Raw genomic sequence first — 20,597 nt, forward strand, 5'->3', positions numbered from 1 at the left:
GAAAGGAAGGGAAGCAGGCTCCCTGCTGAGCAGAGAACCCCATGTGGGGCTTGATCCCAGGACTCTGGGATCATGACCTGAGCCGAAGGCAGAGGCTTTAACCCGCTGAGCCACCCACGTGCCCCTCTGTATTCATTTTTAAGAATAATTTAAGGTATCTATGGCCATTCCACGCTGAACGCGCCTGATCTTGTCTGATCTCGGAAGCTAAGCAGGGTTGGGCCTGGTTAGTAATTGGATGGGAAAATAATTTAAGGCCAAGTAATATTATACTAACTTCCCATGTACAATGATGGTATGATAAAAAATTTCCTTTTAGCATAAATGTAAGCAAACGAGTCGGCTGACTGAAGGTAAGAGTAAGTGACACGCACAGTACTTTAAAGGAAACAGAATAAACTGGAAAGCATACTTGAATGGCTCATCTGTAAAGCACTGGCATTTTTAATCTAAATAGTCAACTGGATGATTCGGCTATACTGGCTTGCATTCCTCAGCAAACACGAAACTAAAGGATGTTTATGATGTTATAAGCAAAACACCAGAAAATACAATGTCTTTCGTCCAGAGAGTTAACTCTGAATCTTTACTAATTCTAAGTAATTTGCCTGGGCAGCGGAGCAGGGAGGGGCATCACTGTGTGGAGCTACGGCTATTACCACTGGTTAATGTATAAGCCTGCGCTAACAAAATGAGTACCTGAGTACCGAAGGGACACCATCATCTGGAGAGGAAGACTGATAAATGTCAGATGGTCTAACAGGTGAATTGTGTCCCTGCCCATTCATATGCTGAAGCCCTAACTGCTATCACCTCAGAATGTGACAGTATTTGGAAATAAGGCCTTTAAAGATGTGATTAAGTTAAAATGAGACCACTGGGGGCACCTGGTTGGCTCAGAAGGTAGAGTATGTGACTCTTGATCTTGGGGTTGTGATTTTGAGCTCCATGTAGGAGGCGCAGTTTACTTAAACACACACACACACACATATAGGTATTTTTAAAATCTCTTAAAAATATATAAACAAAAGGGGCTCCTGAGTGGCTCAGTTGGTTGACTGTCTGACTCTTAATTTTGGCTTGGGTCATGATCTTGGGGTCCTGGGATCCAGCGCTATGTCGGGCTCCTCCTATGTCGGGCTCCCTGGGTAGGGAGCTTGTTTGGGATTCTCTCTCCCTCTGACCAACCCCCCCAACCCCAACCCCATGCGTATACTTTCTAAAACAAAACAAAACAATACACACACATAAATGAAAACTAAAATGAGTCCATTAGGATGAGCCCTAATCCAATCTGACTGGTGTCCTTATAAGAGGAGATTCAAAGAAACAATGGAAGCAAGAGTGCACGGAGACAGAGTGTGAGGACACAGGAGGAGGCAAGCGAAGGAAGAGGCCTCAGAAGAAATAAACCTGTTGACACCTTGAGCTTGGACTTCTAGCCTCCAGAGCCATGAGCACATATTCCTGTTGTGTAAGCCACCCAGTGTGTGGTACTGTTACGGCAGCCCTAGGAAACTAAGGCAGATGCTAGGTGACATTTTAAGCAGCTTAACAAAGCTGAAAAGGTTAGAGACGGAGAAGGTAACAGTGGTTATCTCTAGGTGCAAGGATAATGGGTGATTCCAACCTCTTTCCTGTGTTTTCTTTTTAAAATCATTTTATTTTTTTCATCATGATAAGTGTACTCTTTAATCCCCGTCCCCTACCTTTTCTGTATTTTCTGATTTCTTTTACCACGATCTCATTACGTGCAAAACAAAACACTTAGGAAATATGCCAACTACACTCAAACAAGGTCCTATGTCTGGGCTTTCACAATGACTGTTCCCTCTGCCTGGAACACGCTTCCTCCAGATACCTATCAAGCTCCCTTACCTTCTCAGGCCCTCATTCATATGAATAGGAATCTGACTTAATGGTTTTTTAAGTGACTAGTTTTAAGTAAGTAGTCCGTATTTTTTAATATTTTTAAAGCCTGTTCAAGACAAATGCATAATGGCAAAGTGCAACAGTTACCACAGCTGAGCCTCGGAACAGAAGCTATGTGTGTGACTTCTATTTCAAGCTGCTCTTTTTGGAAAGATGAAAAATGTGCCTTCTTGTGTCAGTTATCTAAATCAGGCTGGATTAACTATTCCTGATAAGACTACCTCTCTTGTAAACTTAAGTAAAATGTTGAGGCTGGAAATATTACCTCTTCATTAACAAGCAGATCTGATAAGGGATTCCTAATCCAAAGATCACAAGCTCATTGTATTAGTTTCAAATAGTAAATTCAAGTTATATTCTTCTGAGGTTTGATTTCTACTTGTGAAATAGGGAAAAAATATTCTATTATTTAATTCTGTACTTCCAACAGTCATTTCTACCGGATCAGACATTCAGTTAAAGCCCATGTACACAACTGAACCAATGAAATAAAGGGTTCCACTTATCTTGGGTTCGCATCTGGAACAACTGCAGAGCACCACACAGGACAGAGAAATGCAGTTCTCGCAGTACTGACATTACAGGATCATTAAATTTGATTCAAGTTATAAAAGAGGATTCAGAAAAAGTTTAAGGGGTGCGTGGGTGGTTAAGCATCCAACTTGATCTCAGCTCAGGTCTGATCTCAGGGTCATGAGTTCAAGTCCAGTGTTGGGCCCCATGCTGGGCATGGAGCCTACTTAAAGAAAAAAAAAGTTGAAAAAAATCAAAAAACTCTGGAATGGCTAATTATCTATTAGGTTGTCCAAAAACATTCCAAGTGGGAGTTGGAACATACATATAAATATTGGAATAATTGAACAATATACTGATTAATTACAATAAGCATTCATTCCATTTGAACAGCAGTTCTCAAGTTTTGGGTGGCTCAGGGGGTTAAGCCTCTGCCTTCAGCTCAGGTCATGGTCTCAGGGTTCTGGGATCGAGCCCTGCATTGGGCTCTCTGCTCAGCAGGGAGCCCGTTTCCTTCTCTCTCTGTCTGCCTCTCTGCCTACTTAGGATCTTTCTCTTTGTGTCAAATAAATAAATAAAATCTTAAAAAAATAAAAAGAAATAAATATTAAAAAAAAATAAAACTAACTACAACAAATCATCATGTGTTCAGATAAATAACCTATCTTACGAGATAACTAGTTTCCAAAGAACAAAAGAAAATTAGTGAGAAGAGTAGGATAGCTTTACAAATTTTCTTTAATGTCTGGCTTAAAATAGGGAGTGTTAAGAACCGAGGTAAGCTGGAGAATATATGTCCTATTCAAAGGGGACAGTCAGGGGTGCCTGGGTGGCTCAGTGGGCTAAGCCTCTGCCTTCGGCTCAGGTCATGATCTCGGGGTCCTGGGATCGAGCCCCGCATCAGGCTCTCTGTTTGGTGGGGAGCCTGCTCCCCCCACCCCCCCTGCCTGCTTGTGATCTCTCTCTCTCTGTGTCAAATAAATAAACAAAATCTAAATAAATAAATAAATAAATAAATAAAGGCGACAGTCACTCCTCTGGTCTGACCAAGTATTTGTGGGTCAAGTTCTGCTTATGAACCATCACTATGTGTGGGGACACCTAATTGTTCTCAAGAATCTCTTTGATCCCTAACATCCTAGATTTAGCTCAGAGAGTTCTTAAAAACTTTTTTGTCAGAAGGGTAAGATTGATAAACACTATGCTAATCTGGCATGGAGTGGCTAAGTACTCTGTTCACCTTTATTTAGCTAAATACTGAAGAATTTAAGTCCACAAACTCAACAGCTTTAAAAGGGAACTGTCACTCTGAATTCATTTTTACTAAGACATAAACTTTTATTTTCACTCAAAAACTGACTAAAAGCAGTTTTGAAGAATAAGAACAGCTAGCAGAAATCAGGGATTATAAAATTATGGAGCAGTTCATTCAGTTTTTTCTGATATTTACACAGGAGTGGCTAATGAACACCTAGTTAAGTGGTTTACTGAACTCTATTTGGTAAGGCACCATTCTGGGGTTAACCATGTTTAATGTGTGTAAAACCGAGCTCACTCCACACTTCTAAGCAAAAAAATCCACACGTTTCAGGCCTGCAAATAACGTTTGCTAGAAGGGGTGACCACCTGGGCGGCTAGTCAGTTAAGCGTCTGCCTTTGGCTCAGGTTGTGATCCCAGGATCCTGGGACTGAGTCCTAATTCAGGCTCCCTGCTCAGTAGGGAGATGACTTCTCCCTCTCCCCTCCGCTTGTTCTCTCTCTCTCAAATAAATAAATAAAATCTTTAAAAGAAAAAAAAAGTTTGCTAGGCTTTTTACCTGCTTGTCAAAATTTTCCTATAAATTTGTCGGTAACATAATCGTTTACAACTTCTTTCTGTGCAAGAATACCCAACACTTATCCAATACCATGCTAGACCTTCGAGGGGCTATGAAAGAAATAAAAACAGAAGTCTCAGAGCTCGATAAAGTATAAAGTCTCACTATGAAAACAAAATACACATGCCAAAAAGGTATACACATACAAAGCTCAATAAAACAGAACAGTATTAGAACTGGATGACAGAAACACAGCCTATCACAAGGCAATGAGAGGGTCCAAGACCCCTCTGAATTTGATGAAAGCTGGAGGTGGGGCCTTGCTACCAAGAGGGACCAGACTTTATCGCCAGGGTCTCTATGCTCCAAGTAGGCCAAGAGATAAGGTGAATATCCTGCGTAATGCCCAGGGTGGGCAGGGAAGGAGGAGAGGCCAGCTTAGGAGTATGCAACCAGGGACGTCTCAGGATGCACAGCCAGAAGCATCTGCTTAGAGCAAGTATTATGGCAGAACATCTTATCAAGGTGCCAGGCGGTGGGAAACTGAAGGAACATTAAGAGGGGCGCCTGGCTTAGTTGGTTAAGTATCTGCCTTCGGCTCAGGTCATGATCCCAGGATCCTGGGATTGAGCCCCACGTCAGGGTCCCTGCTCTGTGGGGAACCTGCTTCTCCCTCTCCCTCTGCCTGAGATTCCCTCTGCTTGTACACATTCCTGCTCTCTGTCCACCCCCCCCCCAAAGGAATGTTAAGGAGACTTAAGGCAGCACATATCAATTTGCATGACTGTGGCAGTGGTTCCCATTCTTACAATGTGAGAAAAAAAAAACTGCTGGCCTGTACAGAGCAGGCTTACCGTGAGTATTTGTTGAAAAATCCTAAATTGGAGGTAGGGGGAGAGGATAAAAAGGTATGCAAACTCCATTTTATAAAAAAATAAGCACAGAGGTGCCTGAGTGGCTCCATCAGTTAAGTGTCTGACTCTCGTGGAGCCTGCTTAAGATTCCCTCTCTCTCTCTCACTCTGCCCCCCCCCCCCCCGAAACAGCACAAGGTCACCCATGCTTCCTTGTATGGAATAATGATCTTTACATGTCACAAACACACAATCATGAGGATACCCACCTGGTCTAGCATTCTATTATATATTTTGAAAGATTCTATTTTTAAATAATCTCTACACCCAATGTTAAGGCTTGAACTCGCAAACCCAAGATCACGAGCTGCGCGCTGTACTGGCTGAGCCAGCCAGGTGCCCTGTTATCACTCCAATTTTTAAACTCTCGTCAGAGCAACGGCTAAGTTATCTCCCACACAAAACAATCAGCGTGCATGCTAGAGAAAATTCTATAATCTCTCCACAAAGGATTAAGAGCAAGACCTGGGAATCAAGTTTCCGCTCCACAGTCTCCTGGCAATCTAGCTGTGTGACTCTAGCAGCTACCTCGAGGCTCAGGGAAGCAGGGATGCCATCGCTCCCTGACGCTATGGGTGGCAAGAAGAACTGACGAGATAAAACCCATAAAGCGCTGTGTGGAATTCCCGGCAGAGTAACTTTTCTATCGCATCCCTTTCATTAGCCCATTGCATCATCCGTCATAAAATCAAACCCCCAACCCCTCGCCCAATCCCAGACTCTCCCCAGCTACCATCTCACTTCTTTGTTCCTTCTTAGCAAAAAACCTCCAAGGGTTTTTTCTCGTCTGCCGTTCTGCACCTTACCTGCACCTGTCCTAATCATCCTTTCTGTCTAGTCACTTGCCAAAACTGCTCTGGTCAGGGGCACAAGGGGACCCTCTAGCAAAACCTGGGGCAGATTTTCAGCCCCAATTCCCACTTCTTAGCGCTCCAGTGGCGATTTCAGGGGCTTCCCTGAGCCTCAGATTCTCTATCTCACTGACTCCTTCGGCTCACCTCTCCAACCTCCACATACTGACTGCCTGGCCTCTTTCTCTTCCATTCCCCCATCCCCAGGCTATTTCACCCACACGAAGGAAGGTTAGATGCCTACAACCTAAAACACTTCCAAACAGAACCTTGTATTCCTTCCAAAAAAAAAAAAAAAATCTCCCCAAACCACCCACTCCTCTATCTCAGTATATATGGCACAAACATGTACCGGATTGCTCTGGTCAAGTACCCTGGGGTCAAGATGAGAAATCTTTCCCTCACCCCCCATACTCAGTCCATTTCCAAATATATTCCAAATCTGGTCATCTTTGCCATGTCCACTGTGGTCCCTGTAGTCCGTGCCCCCTCAGCGTCCTAACTGGTGCCCAGCCTATTGGCCTATACCTACAGTCTTGTCTCCGCGGTGAGCTTTTTAAAGTAAGTTTGCTCCTGTCACTCACCCAGCCCTCCACTGGCCGACCCAGCACATACTGGAGCACCACCCGTGTCTCCAGCCTTTCCTGCCACCCGCTCCCTTGCTCCTTGTCCTCCTTTGGCCATACCCACCTTCGTTCAGTTCCCACACGAACTGGCAACTTCACTTTCTGCCTCCCCTGGGATTCTCTGGATGGCCGGTGAGGTGGTTCTCTTACTCCTCACTAAGGCTGGACTTCCCATTCCCTTATCTTGCTTTGCTTTTCTTCACCGCACTGGCTACCACTTGACATTTTTAATACGTTCATCTCTAATTATTACTTGTCTACTGTCTCTCTCATCTGAACATAAATAAGCTCCATGAAAGTGAAACTCCGTCTCTTCTGTTCACTGCCAAACCTTCAGCCCCGCAAGGAGCGCTTTGCCAGCCTCTGTGCTCAAGTGCTTGCCGACTGAATGAAGGGGTGGCTGGGGGTCAGCGAGGGATCTTATTTCGGAATGAATAACGCTCCATGTCACAGAATTCTAACTCTGGTTTATTTCTGAAAATACAGCATGGAAACATTCATAGCACTATTAAAAGAAAGCCATTATGTTAGAAAGATTATAAGTATGGATTAAATAGCCGAAGGAAAGTTATACACTGAATTCTGAATGATCTTGGGAAGAAGCAGAAATCTTAATTTAGAAGCCAGGCAAAGGTCTTCTTGGAGCGCTCCTCCCCCACATCCATTTACCATCATGCAATGTCTGTGCTGGACCTTTTCTTTTTTCTTTACATTTTATTTTCTTTCATTTTTATTGTCTGACTCACTCTCAGAGCTTCTTGAGCTAGAGCTGTGACTCATTCAGTCCTGCCTCCCCAGAATCTGGTGTGTTACCTGGTATACAATGGTGCTCAATAAATGTTTCCTGTCAGGAGACACAGCACTAGCTTTTCCTTTCCTATTGTAAACTCTAACAAGGTCTACTGTGGCCAAAACACTGAACACTGATACCATGTAACTGAGAAACCTAATGTCTTTTATTTTTAAATCATTAAAAATTAATAACTAAGTTTATTTTTTAGTCAAGTATGATAGAGACTTGTAGGGAAATCTACATTTTTTAAAATGACGGAAAACTGTGTTTTTGTTTTTTTTACCCAAATCACACAAGCCAAAGGATTCTTCACTACAAGATGACCTTTGTTTCATAAAATATATATGAAAGGATATTCTACACTGTTTAGAAACTGTATACAAAGTTAATACATCAGTATTTTCTACAAAGCAAGTGCATTTAACTCTACATGGTCTGACAACCTTAGTGCTAGAACTTCAGGGGCTATCTAGGGACACAAATCCAAATACTGGTGGAGCTCCGGGGTGCCTGGCGCTGGCTCAGTAGGAGGACTGTGTGACTCTTAACCTTGGGGTGACAAATAAGAGCCTCACATAGGGTGCAGCATTACTTAAAACAAAATCTTTAAAAAAATATGTATTACTGGGGTTCAGAAATCCTATAGACCTCGTATCAATTACAAGTTAGGACTTCATCCCATCCTGAATGGAGAGTATAAGCTTAAAATGATGATACATTAATTTTAACAAAATATCTCCATAAATATACTTAAAAATTAAATCCACACATGCCAAAGAACAGAGGCGTAGTAGGTCAGAAAAACTTAAGAATACTCCTTGTATGTTTAGTTCCTATGGCACTTTAATCCACTGAATCAACCTCAATATTTGTGTGTGAATCTTACACCAAAGGCAGCTAGAGAAGAAGCTTCAAGGGACAATACAGAGGATGCAGAAATGAACTCCTGTTAATCTTGGTAAACTATTAAAAATTTAACGATGGAAATGTTAAGATAACTTCACCAAGGTGCTAAGATATCCCAGTAGTCCATGATTTTTTTTAAAGAAAATATTCATCCTGTGTAACTTCAGAATTCTTTCCAGATTTTTCCTGGATCTGTGTCAGCAAAGAGTCAGCCAGTTATTCTCCTGGCTAAGTATAAGCTGAAAAGTCAGCAGCTGCAGGATATTGCAAAGAAAATGTGACAACCAGGTGAAAAAGCATGAATATTTGATAGGGTTTTACACCATGTCATAGTAAAACATTTAATGCAGTCATTGGAGACACAGCAACACAGTAAAGTATTTGTGGTACAAAATGGATGTGAAGCCCTTTACAACACCTTTTGGGAAAGTCACAGCCACAAAGCAGCAGCTCCCATAGCACCCCATCCTGGAAAACCCTGGCCCGGCTGAGCCTCACAGGTTTTCTCCTGAAAAGAAAGTTGCCAGTTAAAACTGGTCTGGTTGCCCTTTTAAGGAAGACTGTGAACCAGGAGTCTGGTGCTACTCCTGTTTTGGAAAATAAGGAGGCCTGGAGGTGATACATCAGCTTCAACGTTTCTGAAAAGTAGCCATAAAGTCAGGGGCAGGTAACTTTTATTCCGGAGCAACTGCCAAAGGCAGTCTGGCTGCATAGTTAGTGCCTGCCCAGAGAAGCAGAATTGTTCTCTCCTCTACAGCAATCATCCTCCAAGTATGGTCCCCACACTTGCAGCCTACACATCCCCTGAGAACTTACTAGAAATGTAAATTCACATGCCCCATCCCAGAACACCACAACACACTACAGAACTACAGACCCTGGAACCCTAAGGGTGAAACCCAGTGACTGAGCAAGCAATCCTAGAGATTCAGACACTAGCTTAGGAGCTGCTGATCTAGGGGAAGAGTGGCAATCTGTCTCTACAGCCCAGACGATGGGACAACAAAGAGCTGGTGACAAAATGTGAGATGTTGGGTTTCTCAGATACTAGGGTGACCAAGGACAAGGACCAGATTTTCTCTGACAGGGGCAGAAGCAAAGAATAAAATGTGGGAACTGGTATAGGACAGTTAGGGAAGAAGAGGACAGAGTTAAGTCTAGCTAAAGTCCCTCTAGAAATACCAACTAGTCAGGACAAGAGCTTTCCTTATGGAAAGGCTGAAGAGTCACTCTTGCTTCTGCCTTATCAGATACATTGTTTCTCCAAATATGTCAAATTTATATATTTGGCTACATCAAGGTGAGACCTTGGATTAACTCATTGCAAAAGTCAACATATTTACAGAGCAGGTCAGGGACTGTGCTGGGTGCTACGACACAGTAGTGGAGAACAGGAAAAAATCCCGCCCTTGTGGAAAAGCACAGAAAATACGCAAGAGAGCAAATAAGAAAGCTTCAGATAAGGCGAGTGCTTTAGAAGAGAACAGAAAAGAGATGTGATAATGACTGAGAAGACTATATTGAATGGAATGGTCAGGGATGTCCCTTCTGCAGAGCAGAGACCTGAAGAACGGCAGGCAGATCATTCCCAAAGGGGTTAGAGCAGGAGCAGAGGTGTGCGAGATACCACGTGAGGTCAGGGAGCGGGCCCCAGAGGGCCTTCAGGGCCCCAAGAGAAGAGAATGATCTGATTCAAAGTGCAAGGAGATTTGATTCTGAGGGCTTTCTGCAGTGGGGGGGGGGGGGGGGGCAGTTTCTGTTTTCAGTCTGCAAAACATCATTGTGCTTCCTCTAGAGAACGAACTGGAAAAGGGTAAGACTGGAAGCTGGCTTCTGCGGTCTTTCAGAGAGATGGTTCTGGTCTAGTTTCAGGAATGAAACTAGTGGAGATGCAAAGGAGGATTTAGCAACTTTTGTTGGGTTTTACCTACCGGACTTGTGATGGATGGATGTGAGGATGAGGAAATGACCCTATCTAAGCGCCGACTATCCACCTGTGAAAGAACTAATTGGCCAAGTCGGAAATGTCGACGGACCTGCCAGAGGCTGAAGGAAGGTGAGATGCCTGGCTGGAGAGAAGGCAGTGGGGGCTGGAAGGATGATGATGTGGCCGAGAGCACATGCCCTGGGGCAGAACTGTGCTGCACCCTACCTCCAGTTTCTCACCTTCACGGCAGGTACCTGTCTCCAAGCACTGCTGTGAGGGGCGGGATCGCTGAATTGAGTCGAATACACTGACTAGCGCATAGCAGGCCCTAGAAGTACACTTTAAAAACAAGTCTGGGGGTGCCTGGGTGGCCCAGTCAGGTGGGTTTCCAACTCCTGATTTCAGCTCAGATAGTGATCTCCGGGATGTGAGATGAGGCCCACATCAGGCTCTGTGCTGGGCGTGGAGGCTGCTTAGGATTCTTTCTCTCTCTGCCCTTCTCCACCCTCTTAAAAAAAAAAAAAAGTCTGACGAGCTTGCAGCTTGCACGTAAATGAAGATAAGGCCCTACTCCGTCAATGACAGGAGGGGCCCCAAGCCTAGCGAGTACTGACTTCCTTAAAAATGGACTTCACTATCACTGGACAGCAGGTTACCCAGAATGAGACAAACAGTGGCCAGGGCTGCTATAAAAAGGGTCCCTGTGATAGCTGGCAGACCCCTCTCATTAAAGCCCTTTCTCTCACCAAGATTAAACACTGCAATACCTACAAAGAACCGATCCCCCAAATCCATGCCTTTCCAGTTCTTTCCTAAGGCGCTGGAGCAGGCTGGAGGGAGCTGGAGACAGCCCCCCTGGGCTCTCGTCCGAGTGCCGCCACTCAGCCACCCATCTCCCTCAGTAATACTGTGGGGACAAAACTGACTCTGGTTAGCTCACTGGGTTGTGGGGAGTTGGACGAGATGACGTAACAGGTCAGTGAAATTACCGGGAAACTTCAGTGTTTACTTCACCAAATACACTGCTCTGTACTTCACTGGGGCCTTTCAGAATCAAACAGAGCATTCCTGACTTTACATTTTGTATTCCACTTTTATCAAAGTACTGTGGCTACAATTCAGGTGAGAGACAAGGGTGGGAGAAAGAGAATGCGGTGGAGTGAAAAGCATGGTTTGAAAGCTACCACGAAGGGGAAAATCAAAATCATCAAAATGAACCTCAGGAACCCCGGAAGAGGGCAACAGGTGGTATGGTCCGACTCCGTCCCTGGAGCCCGCGGCTCTAGCTGAGCACTGAGCAGGAGGCAGCTCTCCGGCACGGAGCTCCTGCGTTGTACACAAGGCAGGTGGCTACAATCAGCACAAGACACTCACATGGGGAGACACACAGGAACAAGACCAACTTCCCAGACTATAGGTTCTCATCACCGGTCTCTAGCTCTCGGGAACACCCTTGAATGGAATGGAAAACGGCTGAACCTCCACTGCGGTCAATTCGCACCTGCCGAATGTGGACACGAGGCCACTCCAGTGAATGCAAATTTAAAGTCAGGCCCAGCCAGGGCTGCTTCTTCTGGCACTCAGGTCTCTGGCAACTGTCAGGGAAGCCTGTGGGGTGCTGGGAGAGGGGAAGGGCCTGGCAACCAAGGGCTTGAGGTCCTGCAATCCTGGCCAAGGCGGGAGGAAGTTACCCATCACAGCACCAGCATCCTGATGGATTCTCGTGGGCTTCTCACAGTCCACTCTCTAGGGATCTATGCAGAGTTCATGCACTGCAGAACCAAGGGAGGTGGCAAGGTGTCGTACCCAAGTGTTGAAAGTAGTGACCATTTAAAAACAACAACAACAACAAAAACCCCCAACAACAAGGAAGGCCAACCCTTTACAGGAATTCAGACTTCAGAGCTATTTCCTGGCAACTAGGGGCACAGATTAAGAAAGTGGTTTGTTCTAAACCTGACTAAAGACTTCAGGGTCCCTGACCAACCTGAAAGACTTCTCAGGGTTAGAAAGCAGAGGCTTGAATATTCATTTCCATTTAACCCAATTAAGGCCCTTCTGCTGCCACTCTAGGCACTCTGCACTCCTTTACTACACAGGGGCACAGGTCAGACCCTCTCACTCCCCTCTTTCTCTCTCTCTTTTTTTAAAGTAGGCTTCATGCCCAACACAGGGCTCACACTCACAATCCTTAGTTTGAGTGTGGCAGGCTCTACCAACTGAGCCAGCCAGGCACCTTGTCATTTCCCTGTCATTTTTCAGACTCATTCATTCAATAAATATTTAGAATGCCTACTTCATAACAGCGAACTTGATGGCTTCCCTTCACACTTAATAAAATCCAAAGCCATATCTCCCCACCTCATCTCCTTAACAAGCCTCTCGTGCACAGTAAGGACTTTAATCTGTTCTTTCAACACACCGAGCTTGGTCCTGCCACAAGGCCTTTGCACTCACTGTCCCTACCTCCCCTGCCTACGATACACACTGCAAGTTTGGCTCCTTCCATCACTGACACCAGTTCAAATGCCGTCTACTCAGAGAAGCCTTCCCTGATCATCACTCCACACACTCTTTATCACATCACACAAATTTCTTCATAGCACTAGTTTCTATCTGAAATTGGCTTAATGATTTAGTCCTTTAATGGCTTTCTTACTGACTTGAATATAAGCTCCTCAAGGACAGGGGCTATGTCCATCTTGTCCACTATTTACCATGGGACAAAACAGGCCCTCAATAAATATCTGTTGAATAAACAAAGGACTTTCTGGAAGCCCCCTATTTAGAGAGCGCCTTAAAGCCGGTTCTATGTTATCTAAACCACGTCAAGTGCTCTTGACACAAGACAGCAGCTGATGGTGTTTTATCTGACCACATTAGCATTTATGAAGCACTCATCCATTGGCAGGGCTTCAAGAAGTTAGAATTAAGTAGCTGTTACAACAGATTGTAGGCAGCCAATCTCAAGTGACTGCAAACAGGGCTGAGTTGCAATATGACCATAATGCTGGCTGCCACAGGCACACTGTACCCCCACTTCACAGCAACCTGGCAGGGGTGCTATTATGGTGAGAAGTTTCCCACAGCAGTCTGGCCTGACTCAGCCTCTCTCCTCTGGGTCAGTATCTTAAAACATGAATTGACTCAGCACTATTCTGGCTAAAACCAAAATCTAGGAAAAGGATATGTGGTCTCCTCTATCCCTCATTGGGGACCCCACTGCTTGTGACAGGTCACTTTAGTCTGATCCCCTACAGCCAATTCTACTGCCACTCTAACAGACAGGGCTGGCTCCTTGGAAGGCAGCTATGCTCACCACTATACCACCAACGTGGGCTGGCTCCTTGGGATAAGGCGGGAGCAACATCCTGGAAAGATGGGACTCCCTTCACTCTGTTCCCTTTAGGTCACCAAGCCTCTCCTAACAGTGCTGATGCTGTGGCCTTAACCAGCCAGAGGATTTCAGCACCTAGGCTGGTGGCCCTGTTTGCTTCCTTCATCAGCGGTCACCCATCGTCACCCTATCTGTGAGGACCTCCATGGCCAACATCACTGCAAGGTACCTGAGGGTTCAGCCTCCTCGCCTTAAGGAGGACACTCAGTCTTTCCCCAAAACTTGCACTTCCAGAATCTCTCTTGCCTTATCGGCCCCTCCAGGGGATCTCCCCCAGCCCATCTTTACCCCAGCTCCCTCAAGAAGGCCATCTAAGTTTATCCCCTGATGCCCATTTGTGGAGTATTAACTCTTGAAACAGACCCTTCAGGATTTGATCCTCTGGCCCATCTTAGGAGTGCAGTAAGGGAATCAAGTTTCAAACAAAAATGCTGCTTCCCTTAACCTCCAAGGGACTGGAAGAACTTCCCTCTCCCAAAGTATAGCTCCCTTATTCCCTCTTCCGCATCCTGGAGATGGGGGTTTGCTCACCCTTCCTGCCCCAAAGTCATCCAGAGTTCTCATTTCATTTGTTCCTCTCCCCATGCCCATCCACTCGAGGTGGATCTTCTGAGCTGAACCCACATATCTTTTACCAACATCCAAAGGAATGCTAGGGATTGACAATCTCCTTAAAACAGACACTTTAGGCTATGCTTCCTTCATCCAACAGAGGAGATTTTTCTCCTGTAAAAGAAAAATCTCTGAAACAGGACTTTTTCCCACTCTCACTCACTTCCTGGGAGCTTCTATCAGTTGACCCTCCCGCTCCAGACAGACCCCTTCAGGGCTCCTAGCTCACCTGTTCTTCACCTAATATCGAAAGCTTCCACTACTACTCCACTCAGAGCTTGCCTCCTAAAACCCAACATGTTTATTCAAATAAAAGCCTGATAATGACGAGGTCATTTCCTCTTGGAATCTAAGAGAACGTTTTTTTCCCTTCTCACTTATCCTGCAGAGATGCCCTTAATCCCTCTTCCCCAAAAACAGCCACCCAAGACGCCCCCTTTCCAATCAGCATAGAGATTTCTTCAGCTAACCCCATCCCCCAAACTAACGCTGAAGCCGTCCCCTTAACCAATGGAGGATCCTCGGTTACCCCTTGAGATCCTGTTTTCTTCTCCATCCATCCTAAGGGGTTCTCTGAAGTCCCCGCCAAACGGACATCCTGAGGCTCCCCCCTGGCTCGGACCTCTAGCATCCAGTAAAGGACTCTCATGCGTTTTGGGGACCCTTCTCATCCCCCAAAGAGACCACTTGAACTCCCCCGAGCCGCCAGCCTCGGTATCCCCAGGAGTGCCTCTAGACTCGCTTCTCGCTAGCTCCGGTCCCTCAGTAGTGCCTTGGGGCCCAGTCCTTCCTCTCAACCGGGCCCTCACGTCGCCCGGGGGAGCCTGTGGGCCCCGCCGCGCCGCCCACAGGACCCTCCGGCCCCCGCCCGTGCTTCCGGCCACCGCCTGCTCCTCCTCCCCACTCAGGCCGTCCGGGTCGCCACCGCGGAGCCAAGCAGACAGAGGCAGCGCAGAAGCCCTGGTCCCGCTGCAAGGACCTTTGAGGGTCCTTGGTCCCTGGCCCAGGCCCGCGCCCCCTTGGCCAGCCGGCCCGGCTCCCCAGCTCACCCGAGCCCGTGGTGGCTGCCATCTTGCGTCGCTGTCGCTCGAAGGCCGGCCCCTTCTTCACCCCCCCACCCGTCCCCTGGCCCTTATACGCAGGCGCGCACGCGTGCGCACTTGCGGCCGCTGACGCCCGCTCCGCGGACCCCGCGACCCGTTGCCGGGAAGGTTTTTTTTTTTCCCTGCTTTTTCAGAGGAAGGAAACATGATTTGCGTGCGGAAGGGCCCAGCAATCTTCACGTCCCTCCAGGCTGGGATGCTTGATGAGAAAGGCAGGGGTGATCAGACTTGGGAGGACGCGGTTGTGAAAGACACAGAAGAAAAGAAACATTAAAAAAATATCTCCTGTTTCGTTTCGGCCATTTTCCTATCTAGTTGGATCCTCACAGTATCTCTACCAGGTAGGGATTAATGTGAAAAATGAAACTGAGATGGGGGGGCGAGATTCAGCGATTTATCTAACCTTAGCTTTTAAATGGCTGAGTCAGAATTTGAACCCACTCCAGATGCTTCCGAGCCAGAGGTTTGTTCTAGGGCATTAAGATGCCAGGGAAAGCATTCATTCATTCATTCATTCATTCATTCATCAATCCATTTGTTCATCCAAAGAAATACTAAGACCTACTGTATGCCACATACTGTGCTAGGTCCTGGGGATGGATATATATACATCGACGAAGTCTGCTCTTACGGGCTTACATTATAGTTGGAGATAGAGAGCTAGTTAACAAAGAAGTAGGAAAGAATATGACTGTGATAAGATAGAGAGTAAACCAGGGAAGGGGCAACGGGGTGGTCAGGGAGGGCCTCCTAAAGTGGTCCCATTTCAAGAGAGACTGCACGATTAGGAGGTAGTGGGACCAGCATGTGCAAAGGTCTTACAGACACATATTTGCAAATATATGTTAAATCCAAGAAGGGACTGCTCCTTTATCATAAATGGTCTAAGAAGCCCTGATACAGCTGATTCGGATGTAGAAACAAGCTGAGAGAGGTGAAGGGACTACCTCCAGGTCACACAGTGGAACACAGGCAGAGGAAGGATGGGGACTTTGAGTGCAGAGGAAAAAGGAAATGGGAAGCCCTCATCGAGCACACCCAGTGCATCACCTTGTTCTGACAGTAGCGCCTCCTAAGCATTTCTCAGCTCGATCTATTTCTCCCACTTAGGGTAGGCTGCTCTTGTCTCCTACTTGGGCGATCCCAGCAGCCTTTATTCTTGCCCCCATGGTCCTTTCTCTCTATGGCAGCCAAAATTTGCTCAAAACAGCCTTGAGTCAAATCTTTCAGTGGCTCCCCATTTCCTTTCGATAAAATACAGACTCTCCAAGTTGCATGGCCATAGAATTAACATCCAACAAAGACAATGATCAGATTGAAAGGAGACCTAGTATAATCTTGCCAGAACAAGGGGACTCTTCAGGGCAAACCACTCTAGGGTGGATAGCCACCCTAACCAAAGGCTATGGACCTAGGGCCATGACCAGTGAGGCCGCTAAGATAGCTAGGGCTTTCACTTAAGCCTCATTTAAGGAAACTTATTCTTAGGTCTCAGTTCTGTGCCTCAGTTCTGCAAGTGAATACTTTCCTAAAATTTGCACCCTGAGTGCCTCCTTCCCCTGTCCTTGGCATAGCCTGTACCTCTGGGACTTGCCTGTACCTCTCCTTTGCTGACCCTTTTCAAATCCTCTGCAGTATGCCCTCTCCCTCCTCAGGGCTTTTGCCTGCTATTCCCACTCTTCAGTTCTCAGATCCAGCATCACCCCCTCTGGGAAGCTTTCCCTGATTTCTCCAGATCCAATTTAGTTATAATTGACTCTCCAAGTGCCACATGTGTCTCCTTCCCAGCACTGGCACCAGGGAATCATTGGTAATCTGTGTGTGAATCACACAATTCAAGTTTATCTTTGAAAAACACAGAAAATATTTGCCCTGGAATTTGGGTCGTTGTAAAGCATAGGGTGACAACTGGGAAGCATTTGGACTCCTAAAGTAAGACTCACCTCTGGAGTGAAATTTTCTGGATTCCAGGGCTCTTTCACCCTTCCTTTTGCTGTGTGACTTCAGGCAAGAGATTTGAATCTCTCTTGGCATCTGTACCCCCTCCTGAAAAGACGAGTGATAGTAGCCACCTCAAAGGGTTGCTGGAGAGATAAAAACGCTTTGGTAAAACCCTTTAGCATAGAGGGAGGAAGGACACTAGAAACAGCTGATATTTACCAAACCCTCATATCCAGTTTTTAATCCTCACAACTGGATGCAGCAAATTCTAGGGATATCCCCATTGTAGAGATGAGTAAACAGACTCGGAGCTAACAGGAGGAGTAAGGATGAAAAGGCAAGCCACTTATCCACGATGCTCGTAAACGTTTACTCGATAGATTCCTTGGTTCTCGTAGGGAATTTCTGGCAAGCAAAATTGACAGTAGAGAAAATTCCGTGCGGAGGACCTCGCTGGAGGAACACGGTAAGCCCGACGGCCGGGGGCATGCTGGGTATTGTAGTTCGGTTGCGTCGCGGAGCCTACCGGGAGTTGTGGTCCTCCGCGCCAACGCTCCCTCGGAGAGGCTCCACCCCTCTCTGGGAAGTCACAGCCTGTCTCCTGAGCCAGATTCCTCCAGTGTCTGGGCCCCATCTCCGCCTTGCGCTGGAGCCGGTAGCTTCATCTGGTGCGGCCAAAAGTCTGATTTATTGGATTGTTGGGAAGATTGAAATGGTTAATGGAACTAAAGAATTTGCAAAAGGCCTTGACAGAATGAGCGCTGAGTATTAGCTACTATTTTTCTTCTTATTTATTTCTTATGATTTAATCTTTGGTGACCCCTGCAAAGTTAGCTTTTGTCATCTCTATTTGTCAGATGAGGAAATTGAGGCTCGGGAATGTGAGAATGCTTTTTCAGGGTTACATAACAAGGAAGGAGTAAATTCAGTTCTCTTAACCCCGGGACACCTGCCCTTTCCTCTGTGGAGCCTGGGAGGTTTTGAGCAAAGCGTGGGTGGGTTTGCATTTTTACAAAGTGCAGCCCGGCTGCCTGGAGAAGAGTGATTGGGCAGCAGCAAGACTGGAGGCGGGGAGTCCGGAGAGGGGGAGAGTTGCACGCTGTTGACCGCGTGCGCATGGCAGCTGGTTTTGTCCAGGAGGCCCAAGGGCCAGTTCCAGGTGTGAATCCGAGCCAGTCCCTGGCACGGCCATTTCTTTTTGCCAGGGATTGGTCCAGGGGTGTGCCTGTCACCTAGTTCTTTCTAGTCAATGAGTTGAAGAGGGGCCGTGTTTGGAAAGTTTCCCTCCCCTGAGAATATCTGAGAAGAAAGCTTTTTTGGTCCCCATTCTTCTTTACGAAGGAGGCTGTGATGGTTGGAGCTGTGGCAGTCCTGAGCCAGAAAACTTATACTTAGACTGTAGGTGTCCACAGAAAGATGTCAGGAGGTAGGACCACCCATGATGTGGTTGAGCTGCTGAAGGAATCCTGCGGCTGTTTCCCTACAGTTTCTGTCTTCCTTCCTTCCTTTCTTTTCTTTTGTCTCTTCCCTTCCCTTTTTCCCTTCCACCTTCCCTTCCCTTCCCTCCCCTTCCCCCCAACATGAGGTTCAGACTCAAAACCAGGAGACCAAAAGAGTCAATTGCTCTTCTATTGACCCAGCTAAGCACCCCAACTTACAGGTTTCTTAAGACATGAGATAAGTCTTTATTGCTTCAGCTGCTCTTAGAGGTGGGTTTTTGTTACCTACAGTCAAAAGCATACCTAATAGCTGGCACAGTGCCCAGTGAAGAGTCACAGACGCAGACTGTCCACAGTGTTCATTCAAAGACTCTTCTCAACAAGGTGGGAAAACATCTGGGCAGTTTGGGAATCTCTGTGATGTGAAACACATAAGTAGTACATTCAAAATGTGTAAAAAAAAATGCAATACGTTTTTTATAAAACCAACAGTATTATTTTTTTTAGAGCAATAGTCCTCAAACTCGACTGTGCACACAGATCACTAGTAATCTTGTTAAAATGCAGATTCTGATTGTGTGTTTGGGGGCGAGGTTTGTGCTGAGATTTCTAACATGTACCTAGGGAATGCACAGATCACACTTTGAGTAGCAAGCTTGTCAGTAACATTGTATACATTTTATGTTTATATTTCCAATTTATAGGTAAGAAAAACCCCCAACGTCCTGCTATAGCATTTATAATACAAACTACAGAAAGTAAAGGGGACAAATTGTTGACAGAGGAAGAAAGGTCATGGGCATCCAGAAGATGGAGAGTCAGATGCCTGGGGAGGGTGTCTGTGGTTGATGGGATGTGGGAGACACATTTGCTAATGGCATTTCATGGCACACATATGGAATTATGTCCCTCTGGACTGTGTCTGAAGTATAGCATTAAGATGTTTTATCTAACATTTGATGGAGTTGCTGAAGTCTACAGCCCAAAAGGGATGGGAGTGGGTAGGGTAGGGGGTCATTGTGCAACCCATTTATTCCTCTCTTTATGGACATCTGAATTGTTTCTATTGACTTTCTTCCTATACACTTTATTTTGTACTGTCTGAATTTTATATCATCTGTTACTTTTGTGATCAGGGAAAAATAAATAAGAACCAGAGGTCTGGGATGGCAGGGTGGGTGGAACCAAAGGCTGAGTTTCCCTAAATTATCAAGAGCCCTTGCAACTCATGGTGAAAAAAACATAAACACTCCAAAAGAAAGATGTTAATTGGGGTGCCTGGATGGCTCAGTGGGTTAAGCCTCTGCCTTTGGCTCAGGTCATGATCCCAGGGTCCTGGGATCCAGTCCTGAATTGGGCTCTCTGCTTGGCAGGGAGCCTGCTTCCCCCTCTCTCTGTGCCTGCCTCTCTGCCTACTTGTGATCTCTCTCTGGCAAATAAATAAATAAATAAATAAAATCTTAAAAAAAAAAAAGATGTTAATCATAGCAAACACATACTATGTTCCAGGAACATAGGGTTTTGCATATATTAATTAATTTAATCTTCACAACTACCCTATGCATTCAGTACCATCATTACTACTTATAGATGAGGAAACAGAGACACAGAGAGGTTTAGTAACTTGGCCAAGGTCACAATCTTATAAGCGGCAGAGCCGGGGTTTGAACCCTAAGCTCTTAACCACTACTACCCTGCTTCCCAAGCAAAATAGGAAAAGGACATGTACAGAGTAAGGACATGAGGTAAGATACTTGATCTTACTTAACCCATTGCATTTCAGTGATTCTAAGATGCACATTTTTGCATTCAAACATCTCTGGAATC

General features: G+C 45.9%; 1 protein-coding gene across 1 annotated transcript in view; it reads right to left on the bottom strand.

Annotated features, from left to right (window-relative positions):
* The window catches only part of UBE2V1 (ubiquitin conjugating enzyme E2 V1), a 29,782-nt gene extending 14,322 nt beyond the window's left edge, over nt 1–15,460 (bottom strand). Inside the window, exon 1 of the mRNA XM_082744898.1 lies at nt 15,337–15,460. Coding sequence (XP_082601024.1) covers nt 15,337–15,358 — 22 coding nt within the window. The 5' untranslated portion in view covers nt 15,359–15,460. The remainder of the gene's footprint in view (nt 1–15,336) is intronic.
* Nucleotides 15,461–20,597: the final 5,137 nt, after the last annotated feature.

The sequence above is a fragment of the Mustela nivalis genome (genome assembly GCF_964662115.1).
Source record: "Mustela nivalis genome assembly, chromosome: 8".
In the NCBI taxonomy this organism is placed as follows: domain Eukaryota; kingdom Metazoa; phylum Chordata; class Mammalia; order Carnivora; family Mustelidae; genus Mustela; species Mustela nivalis.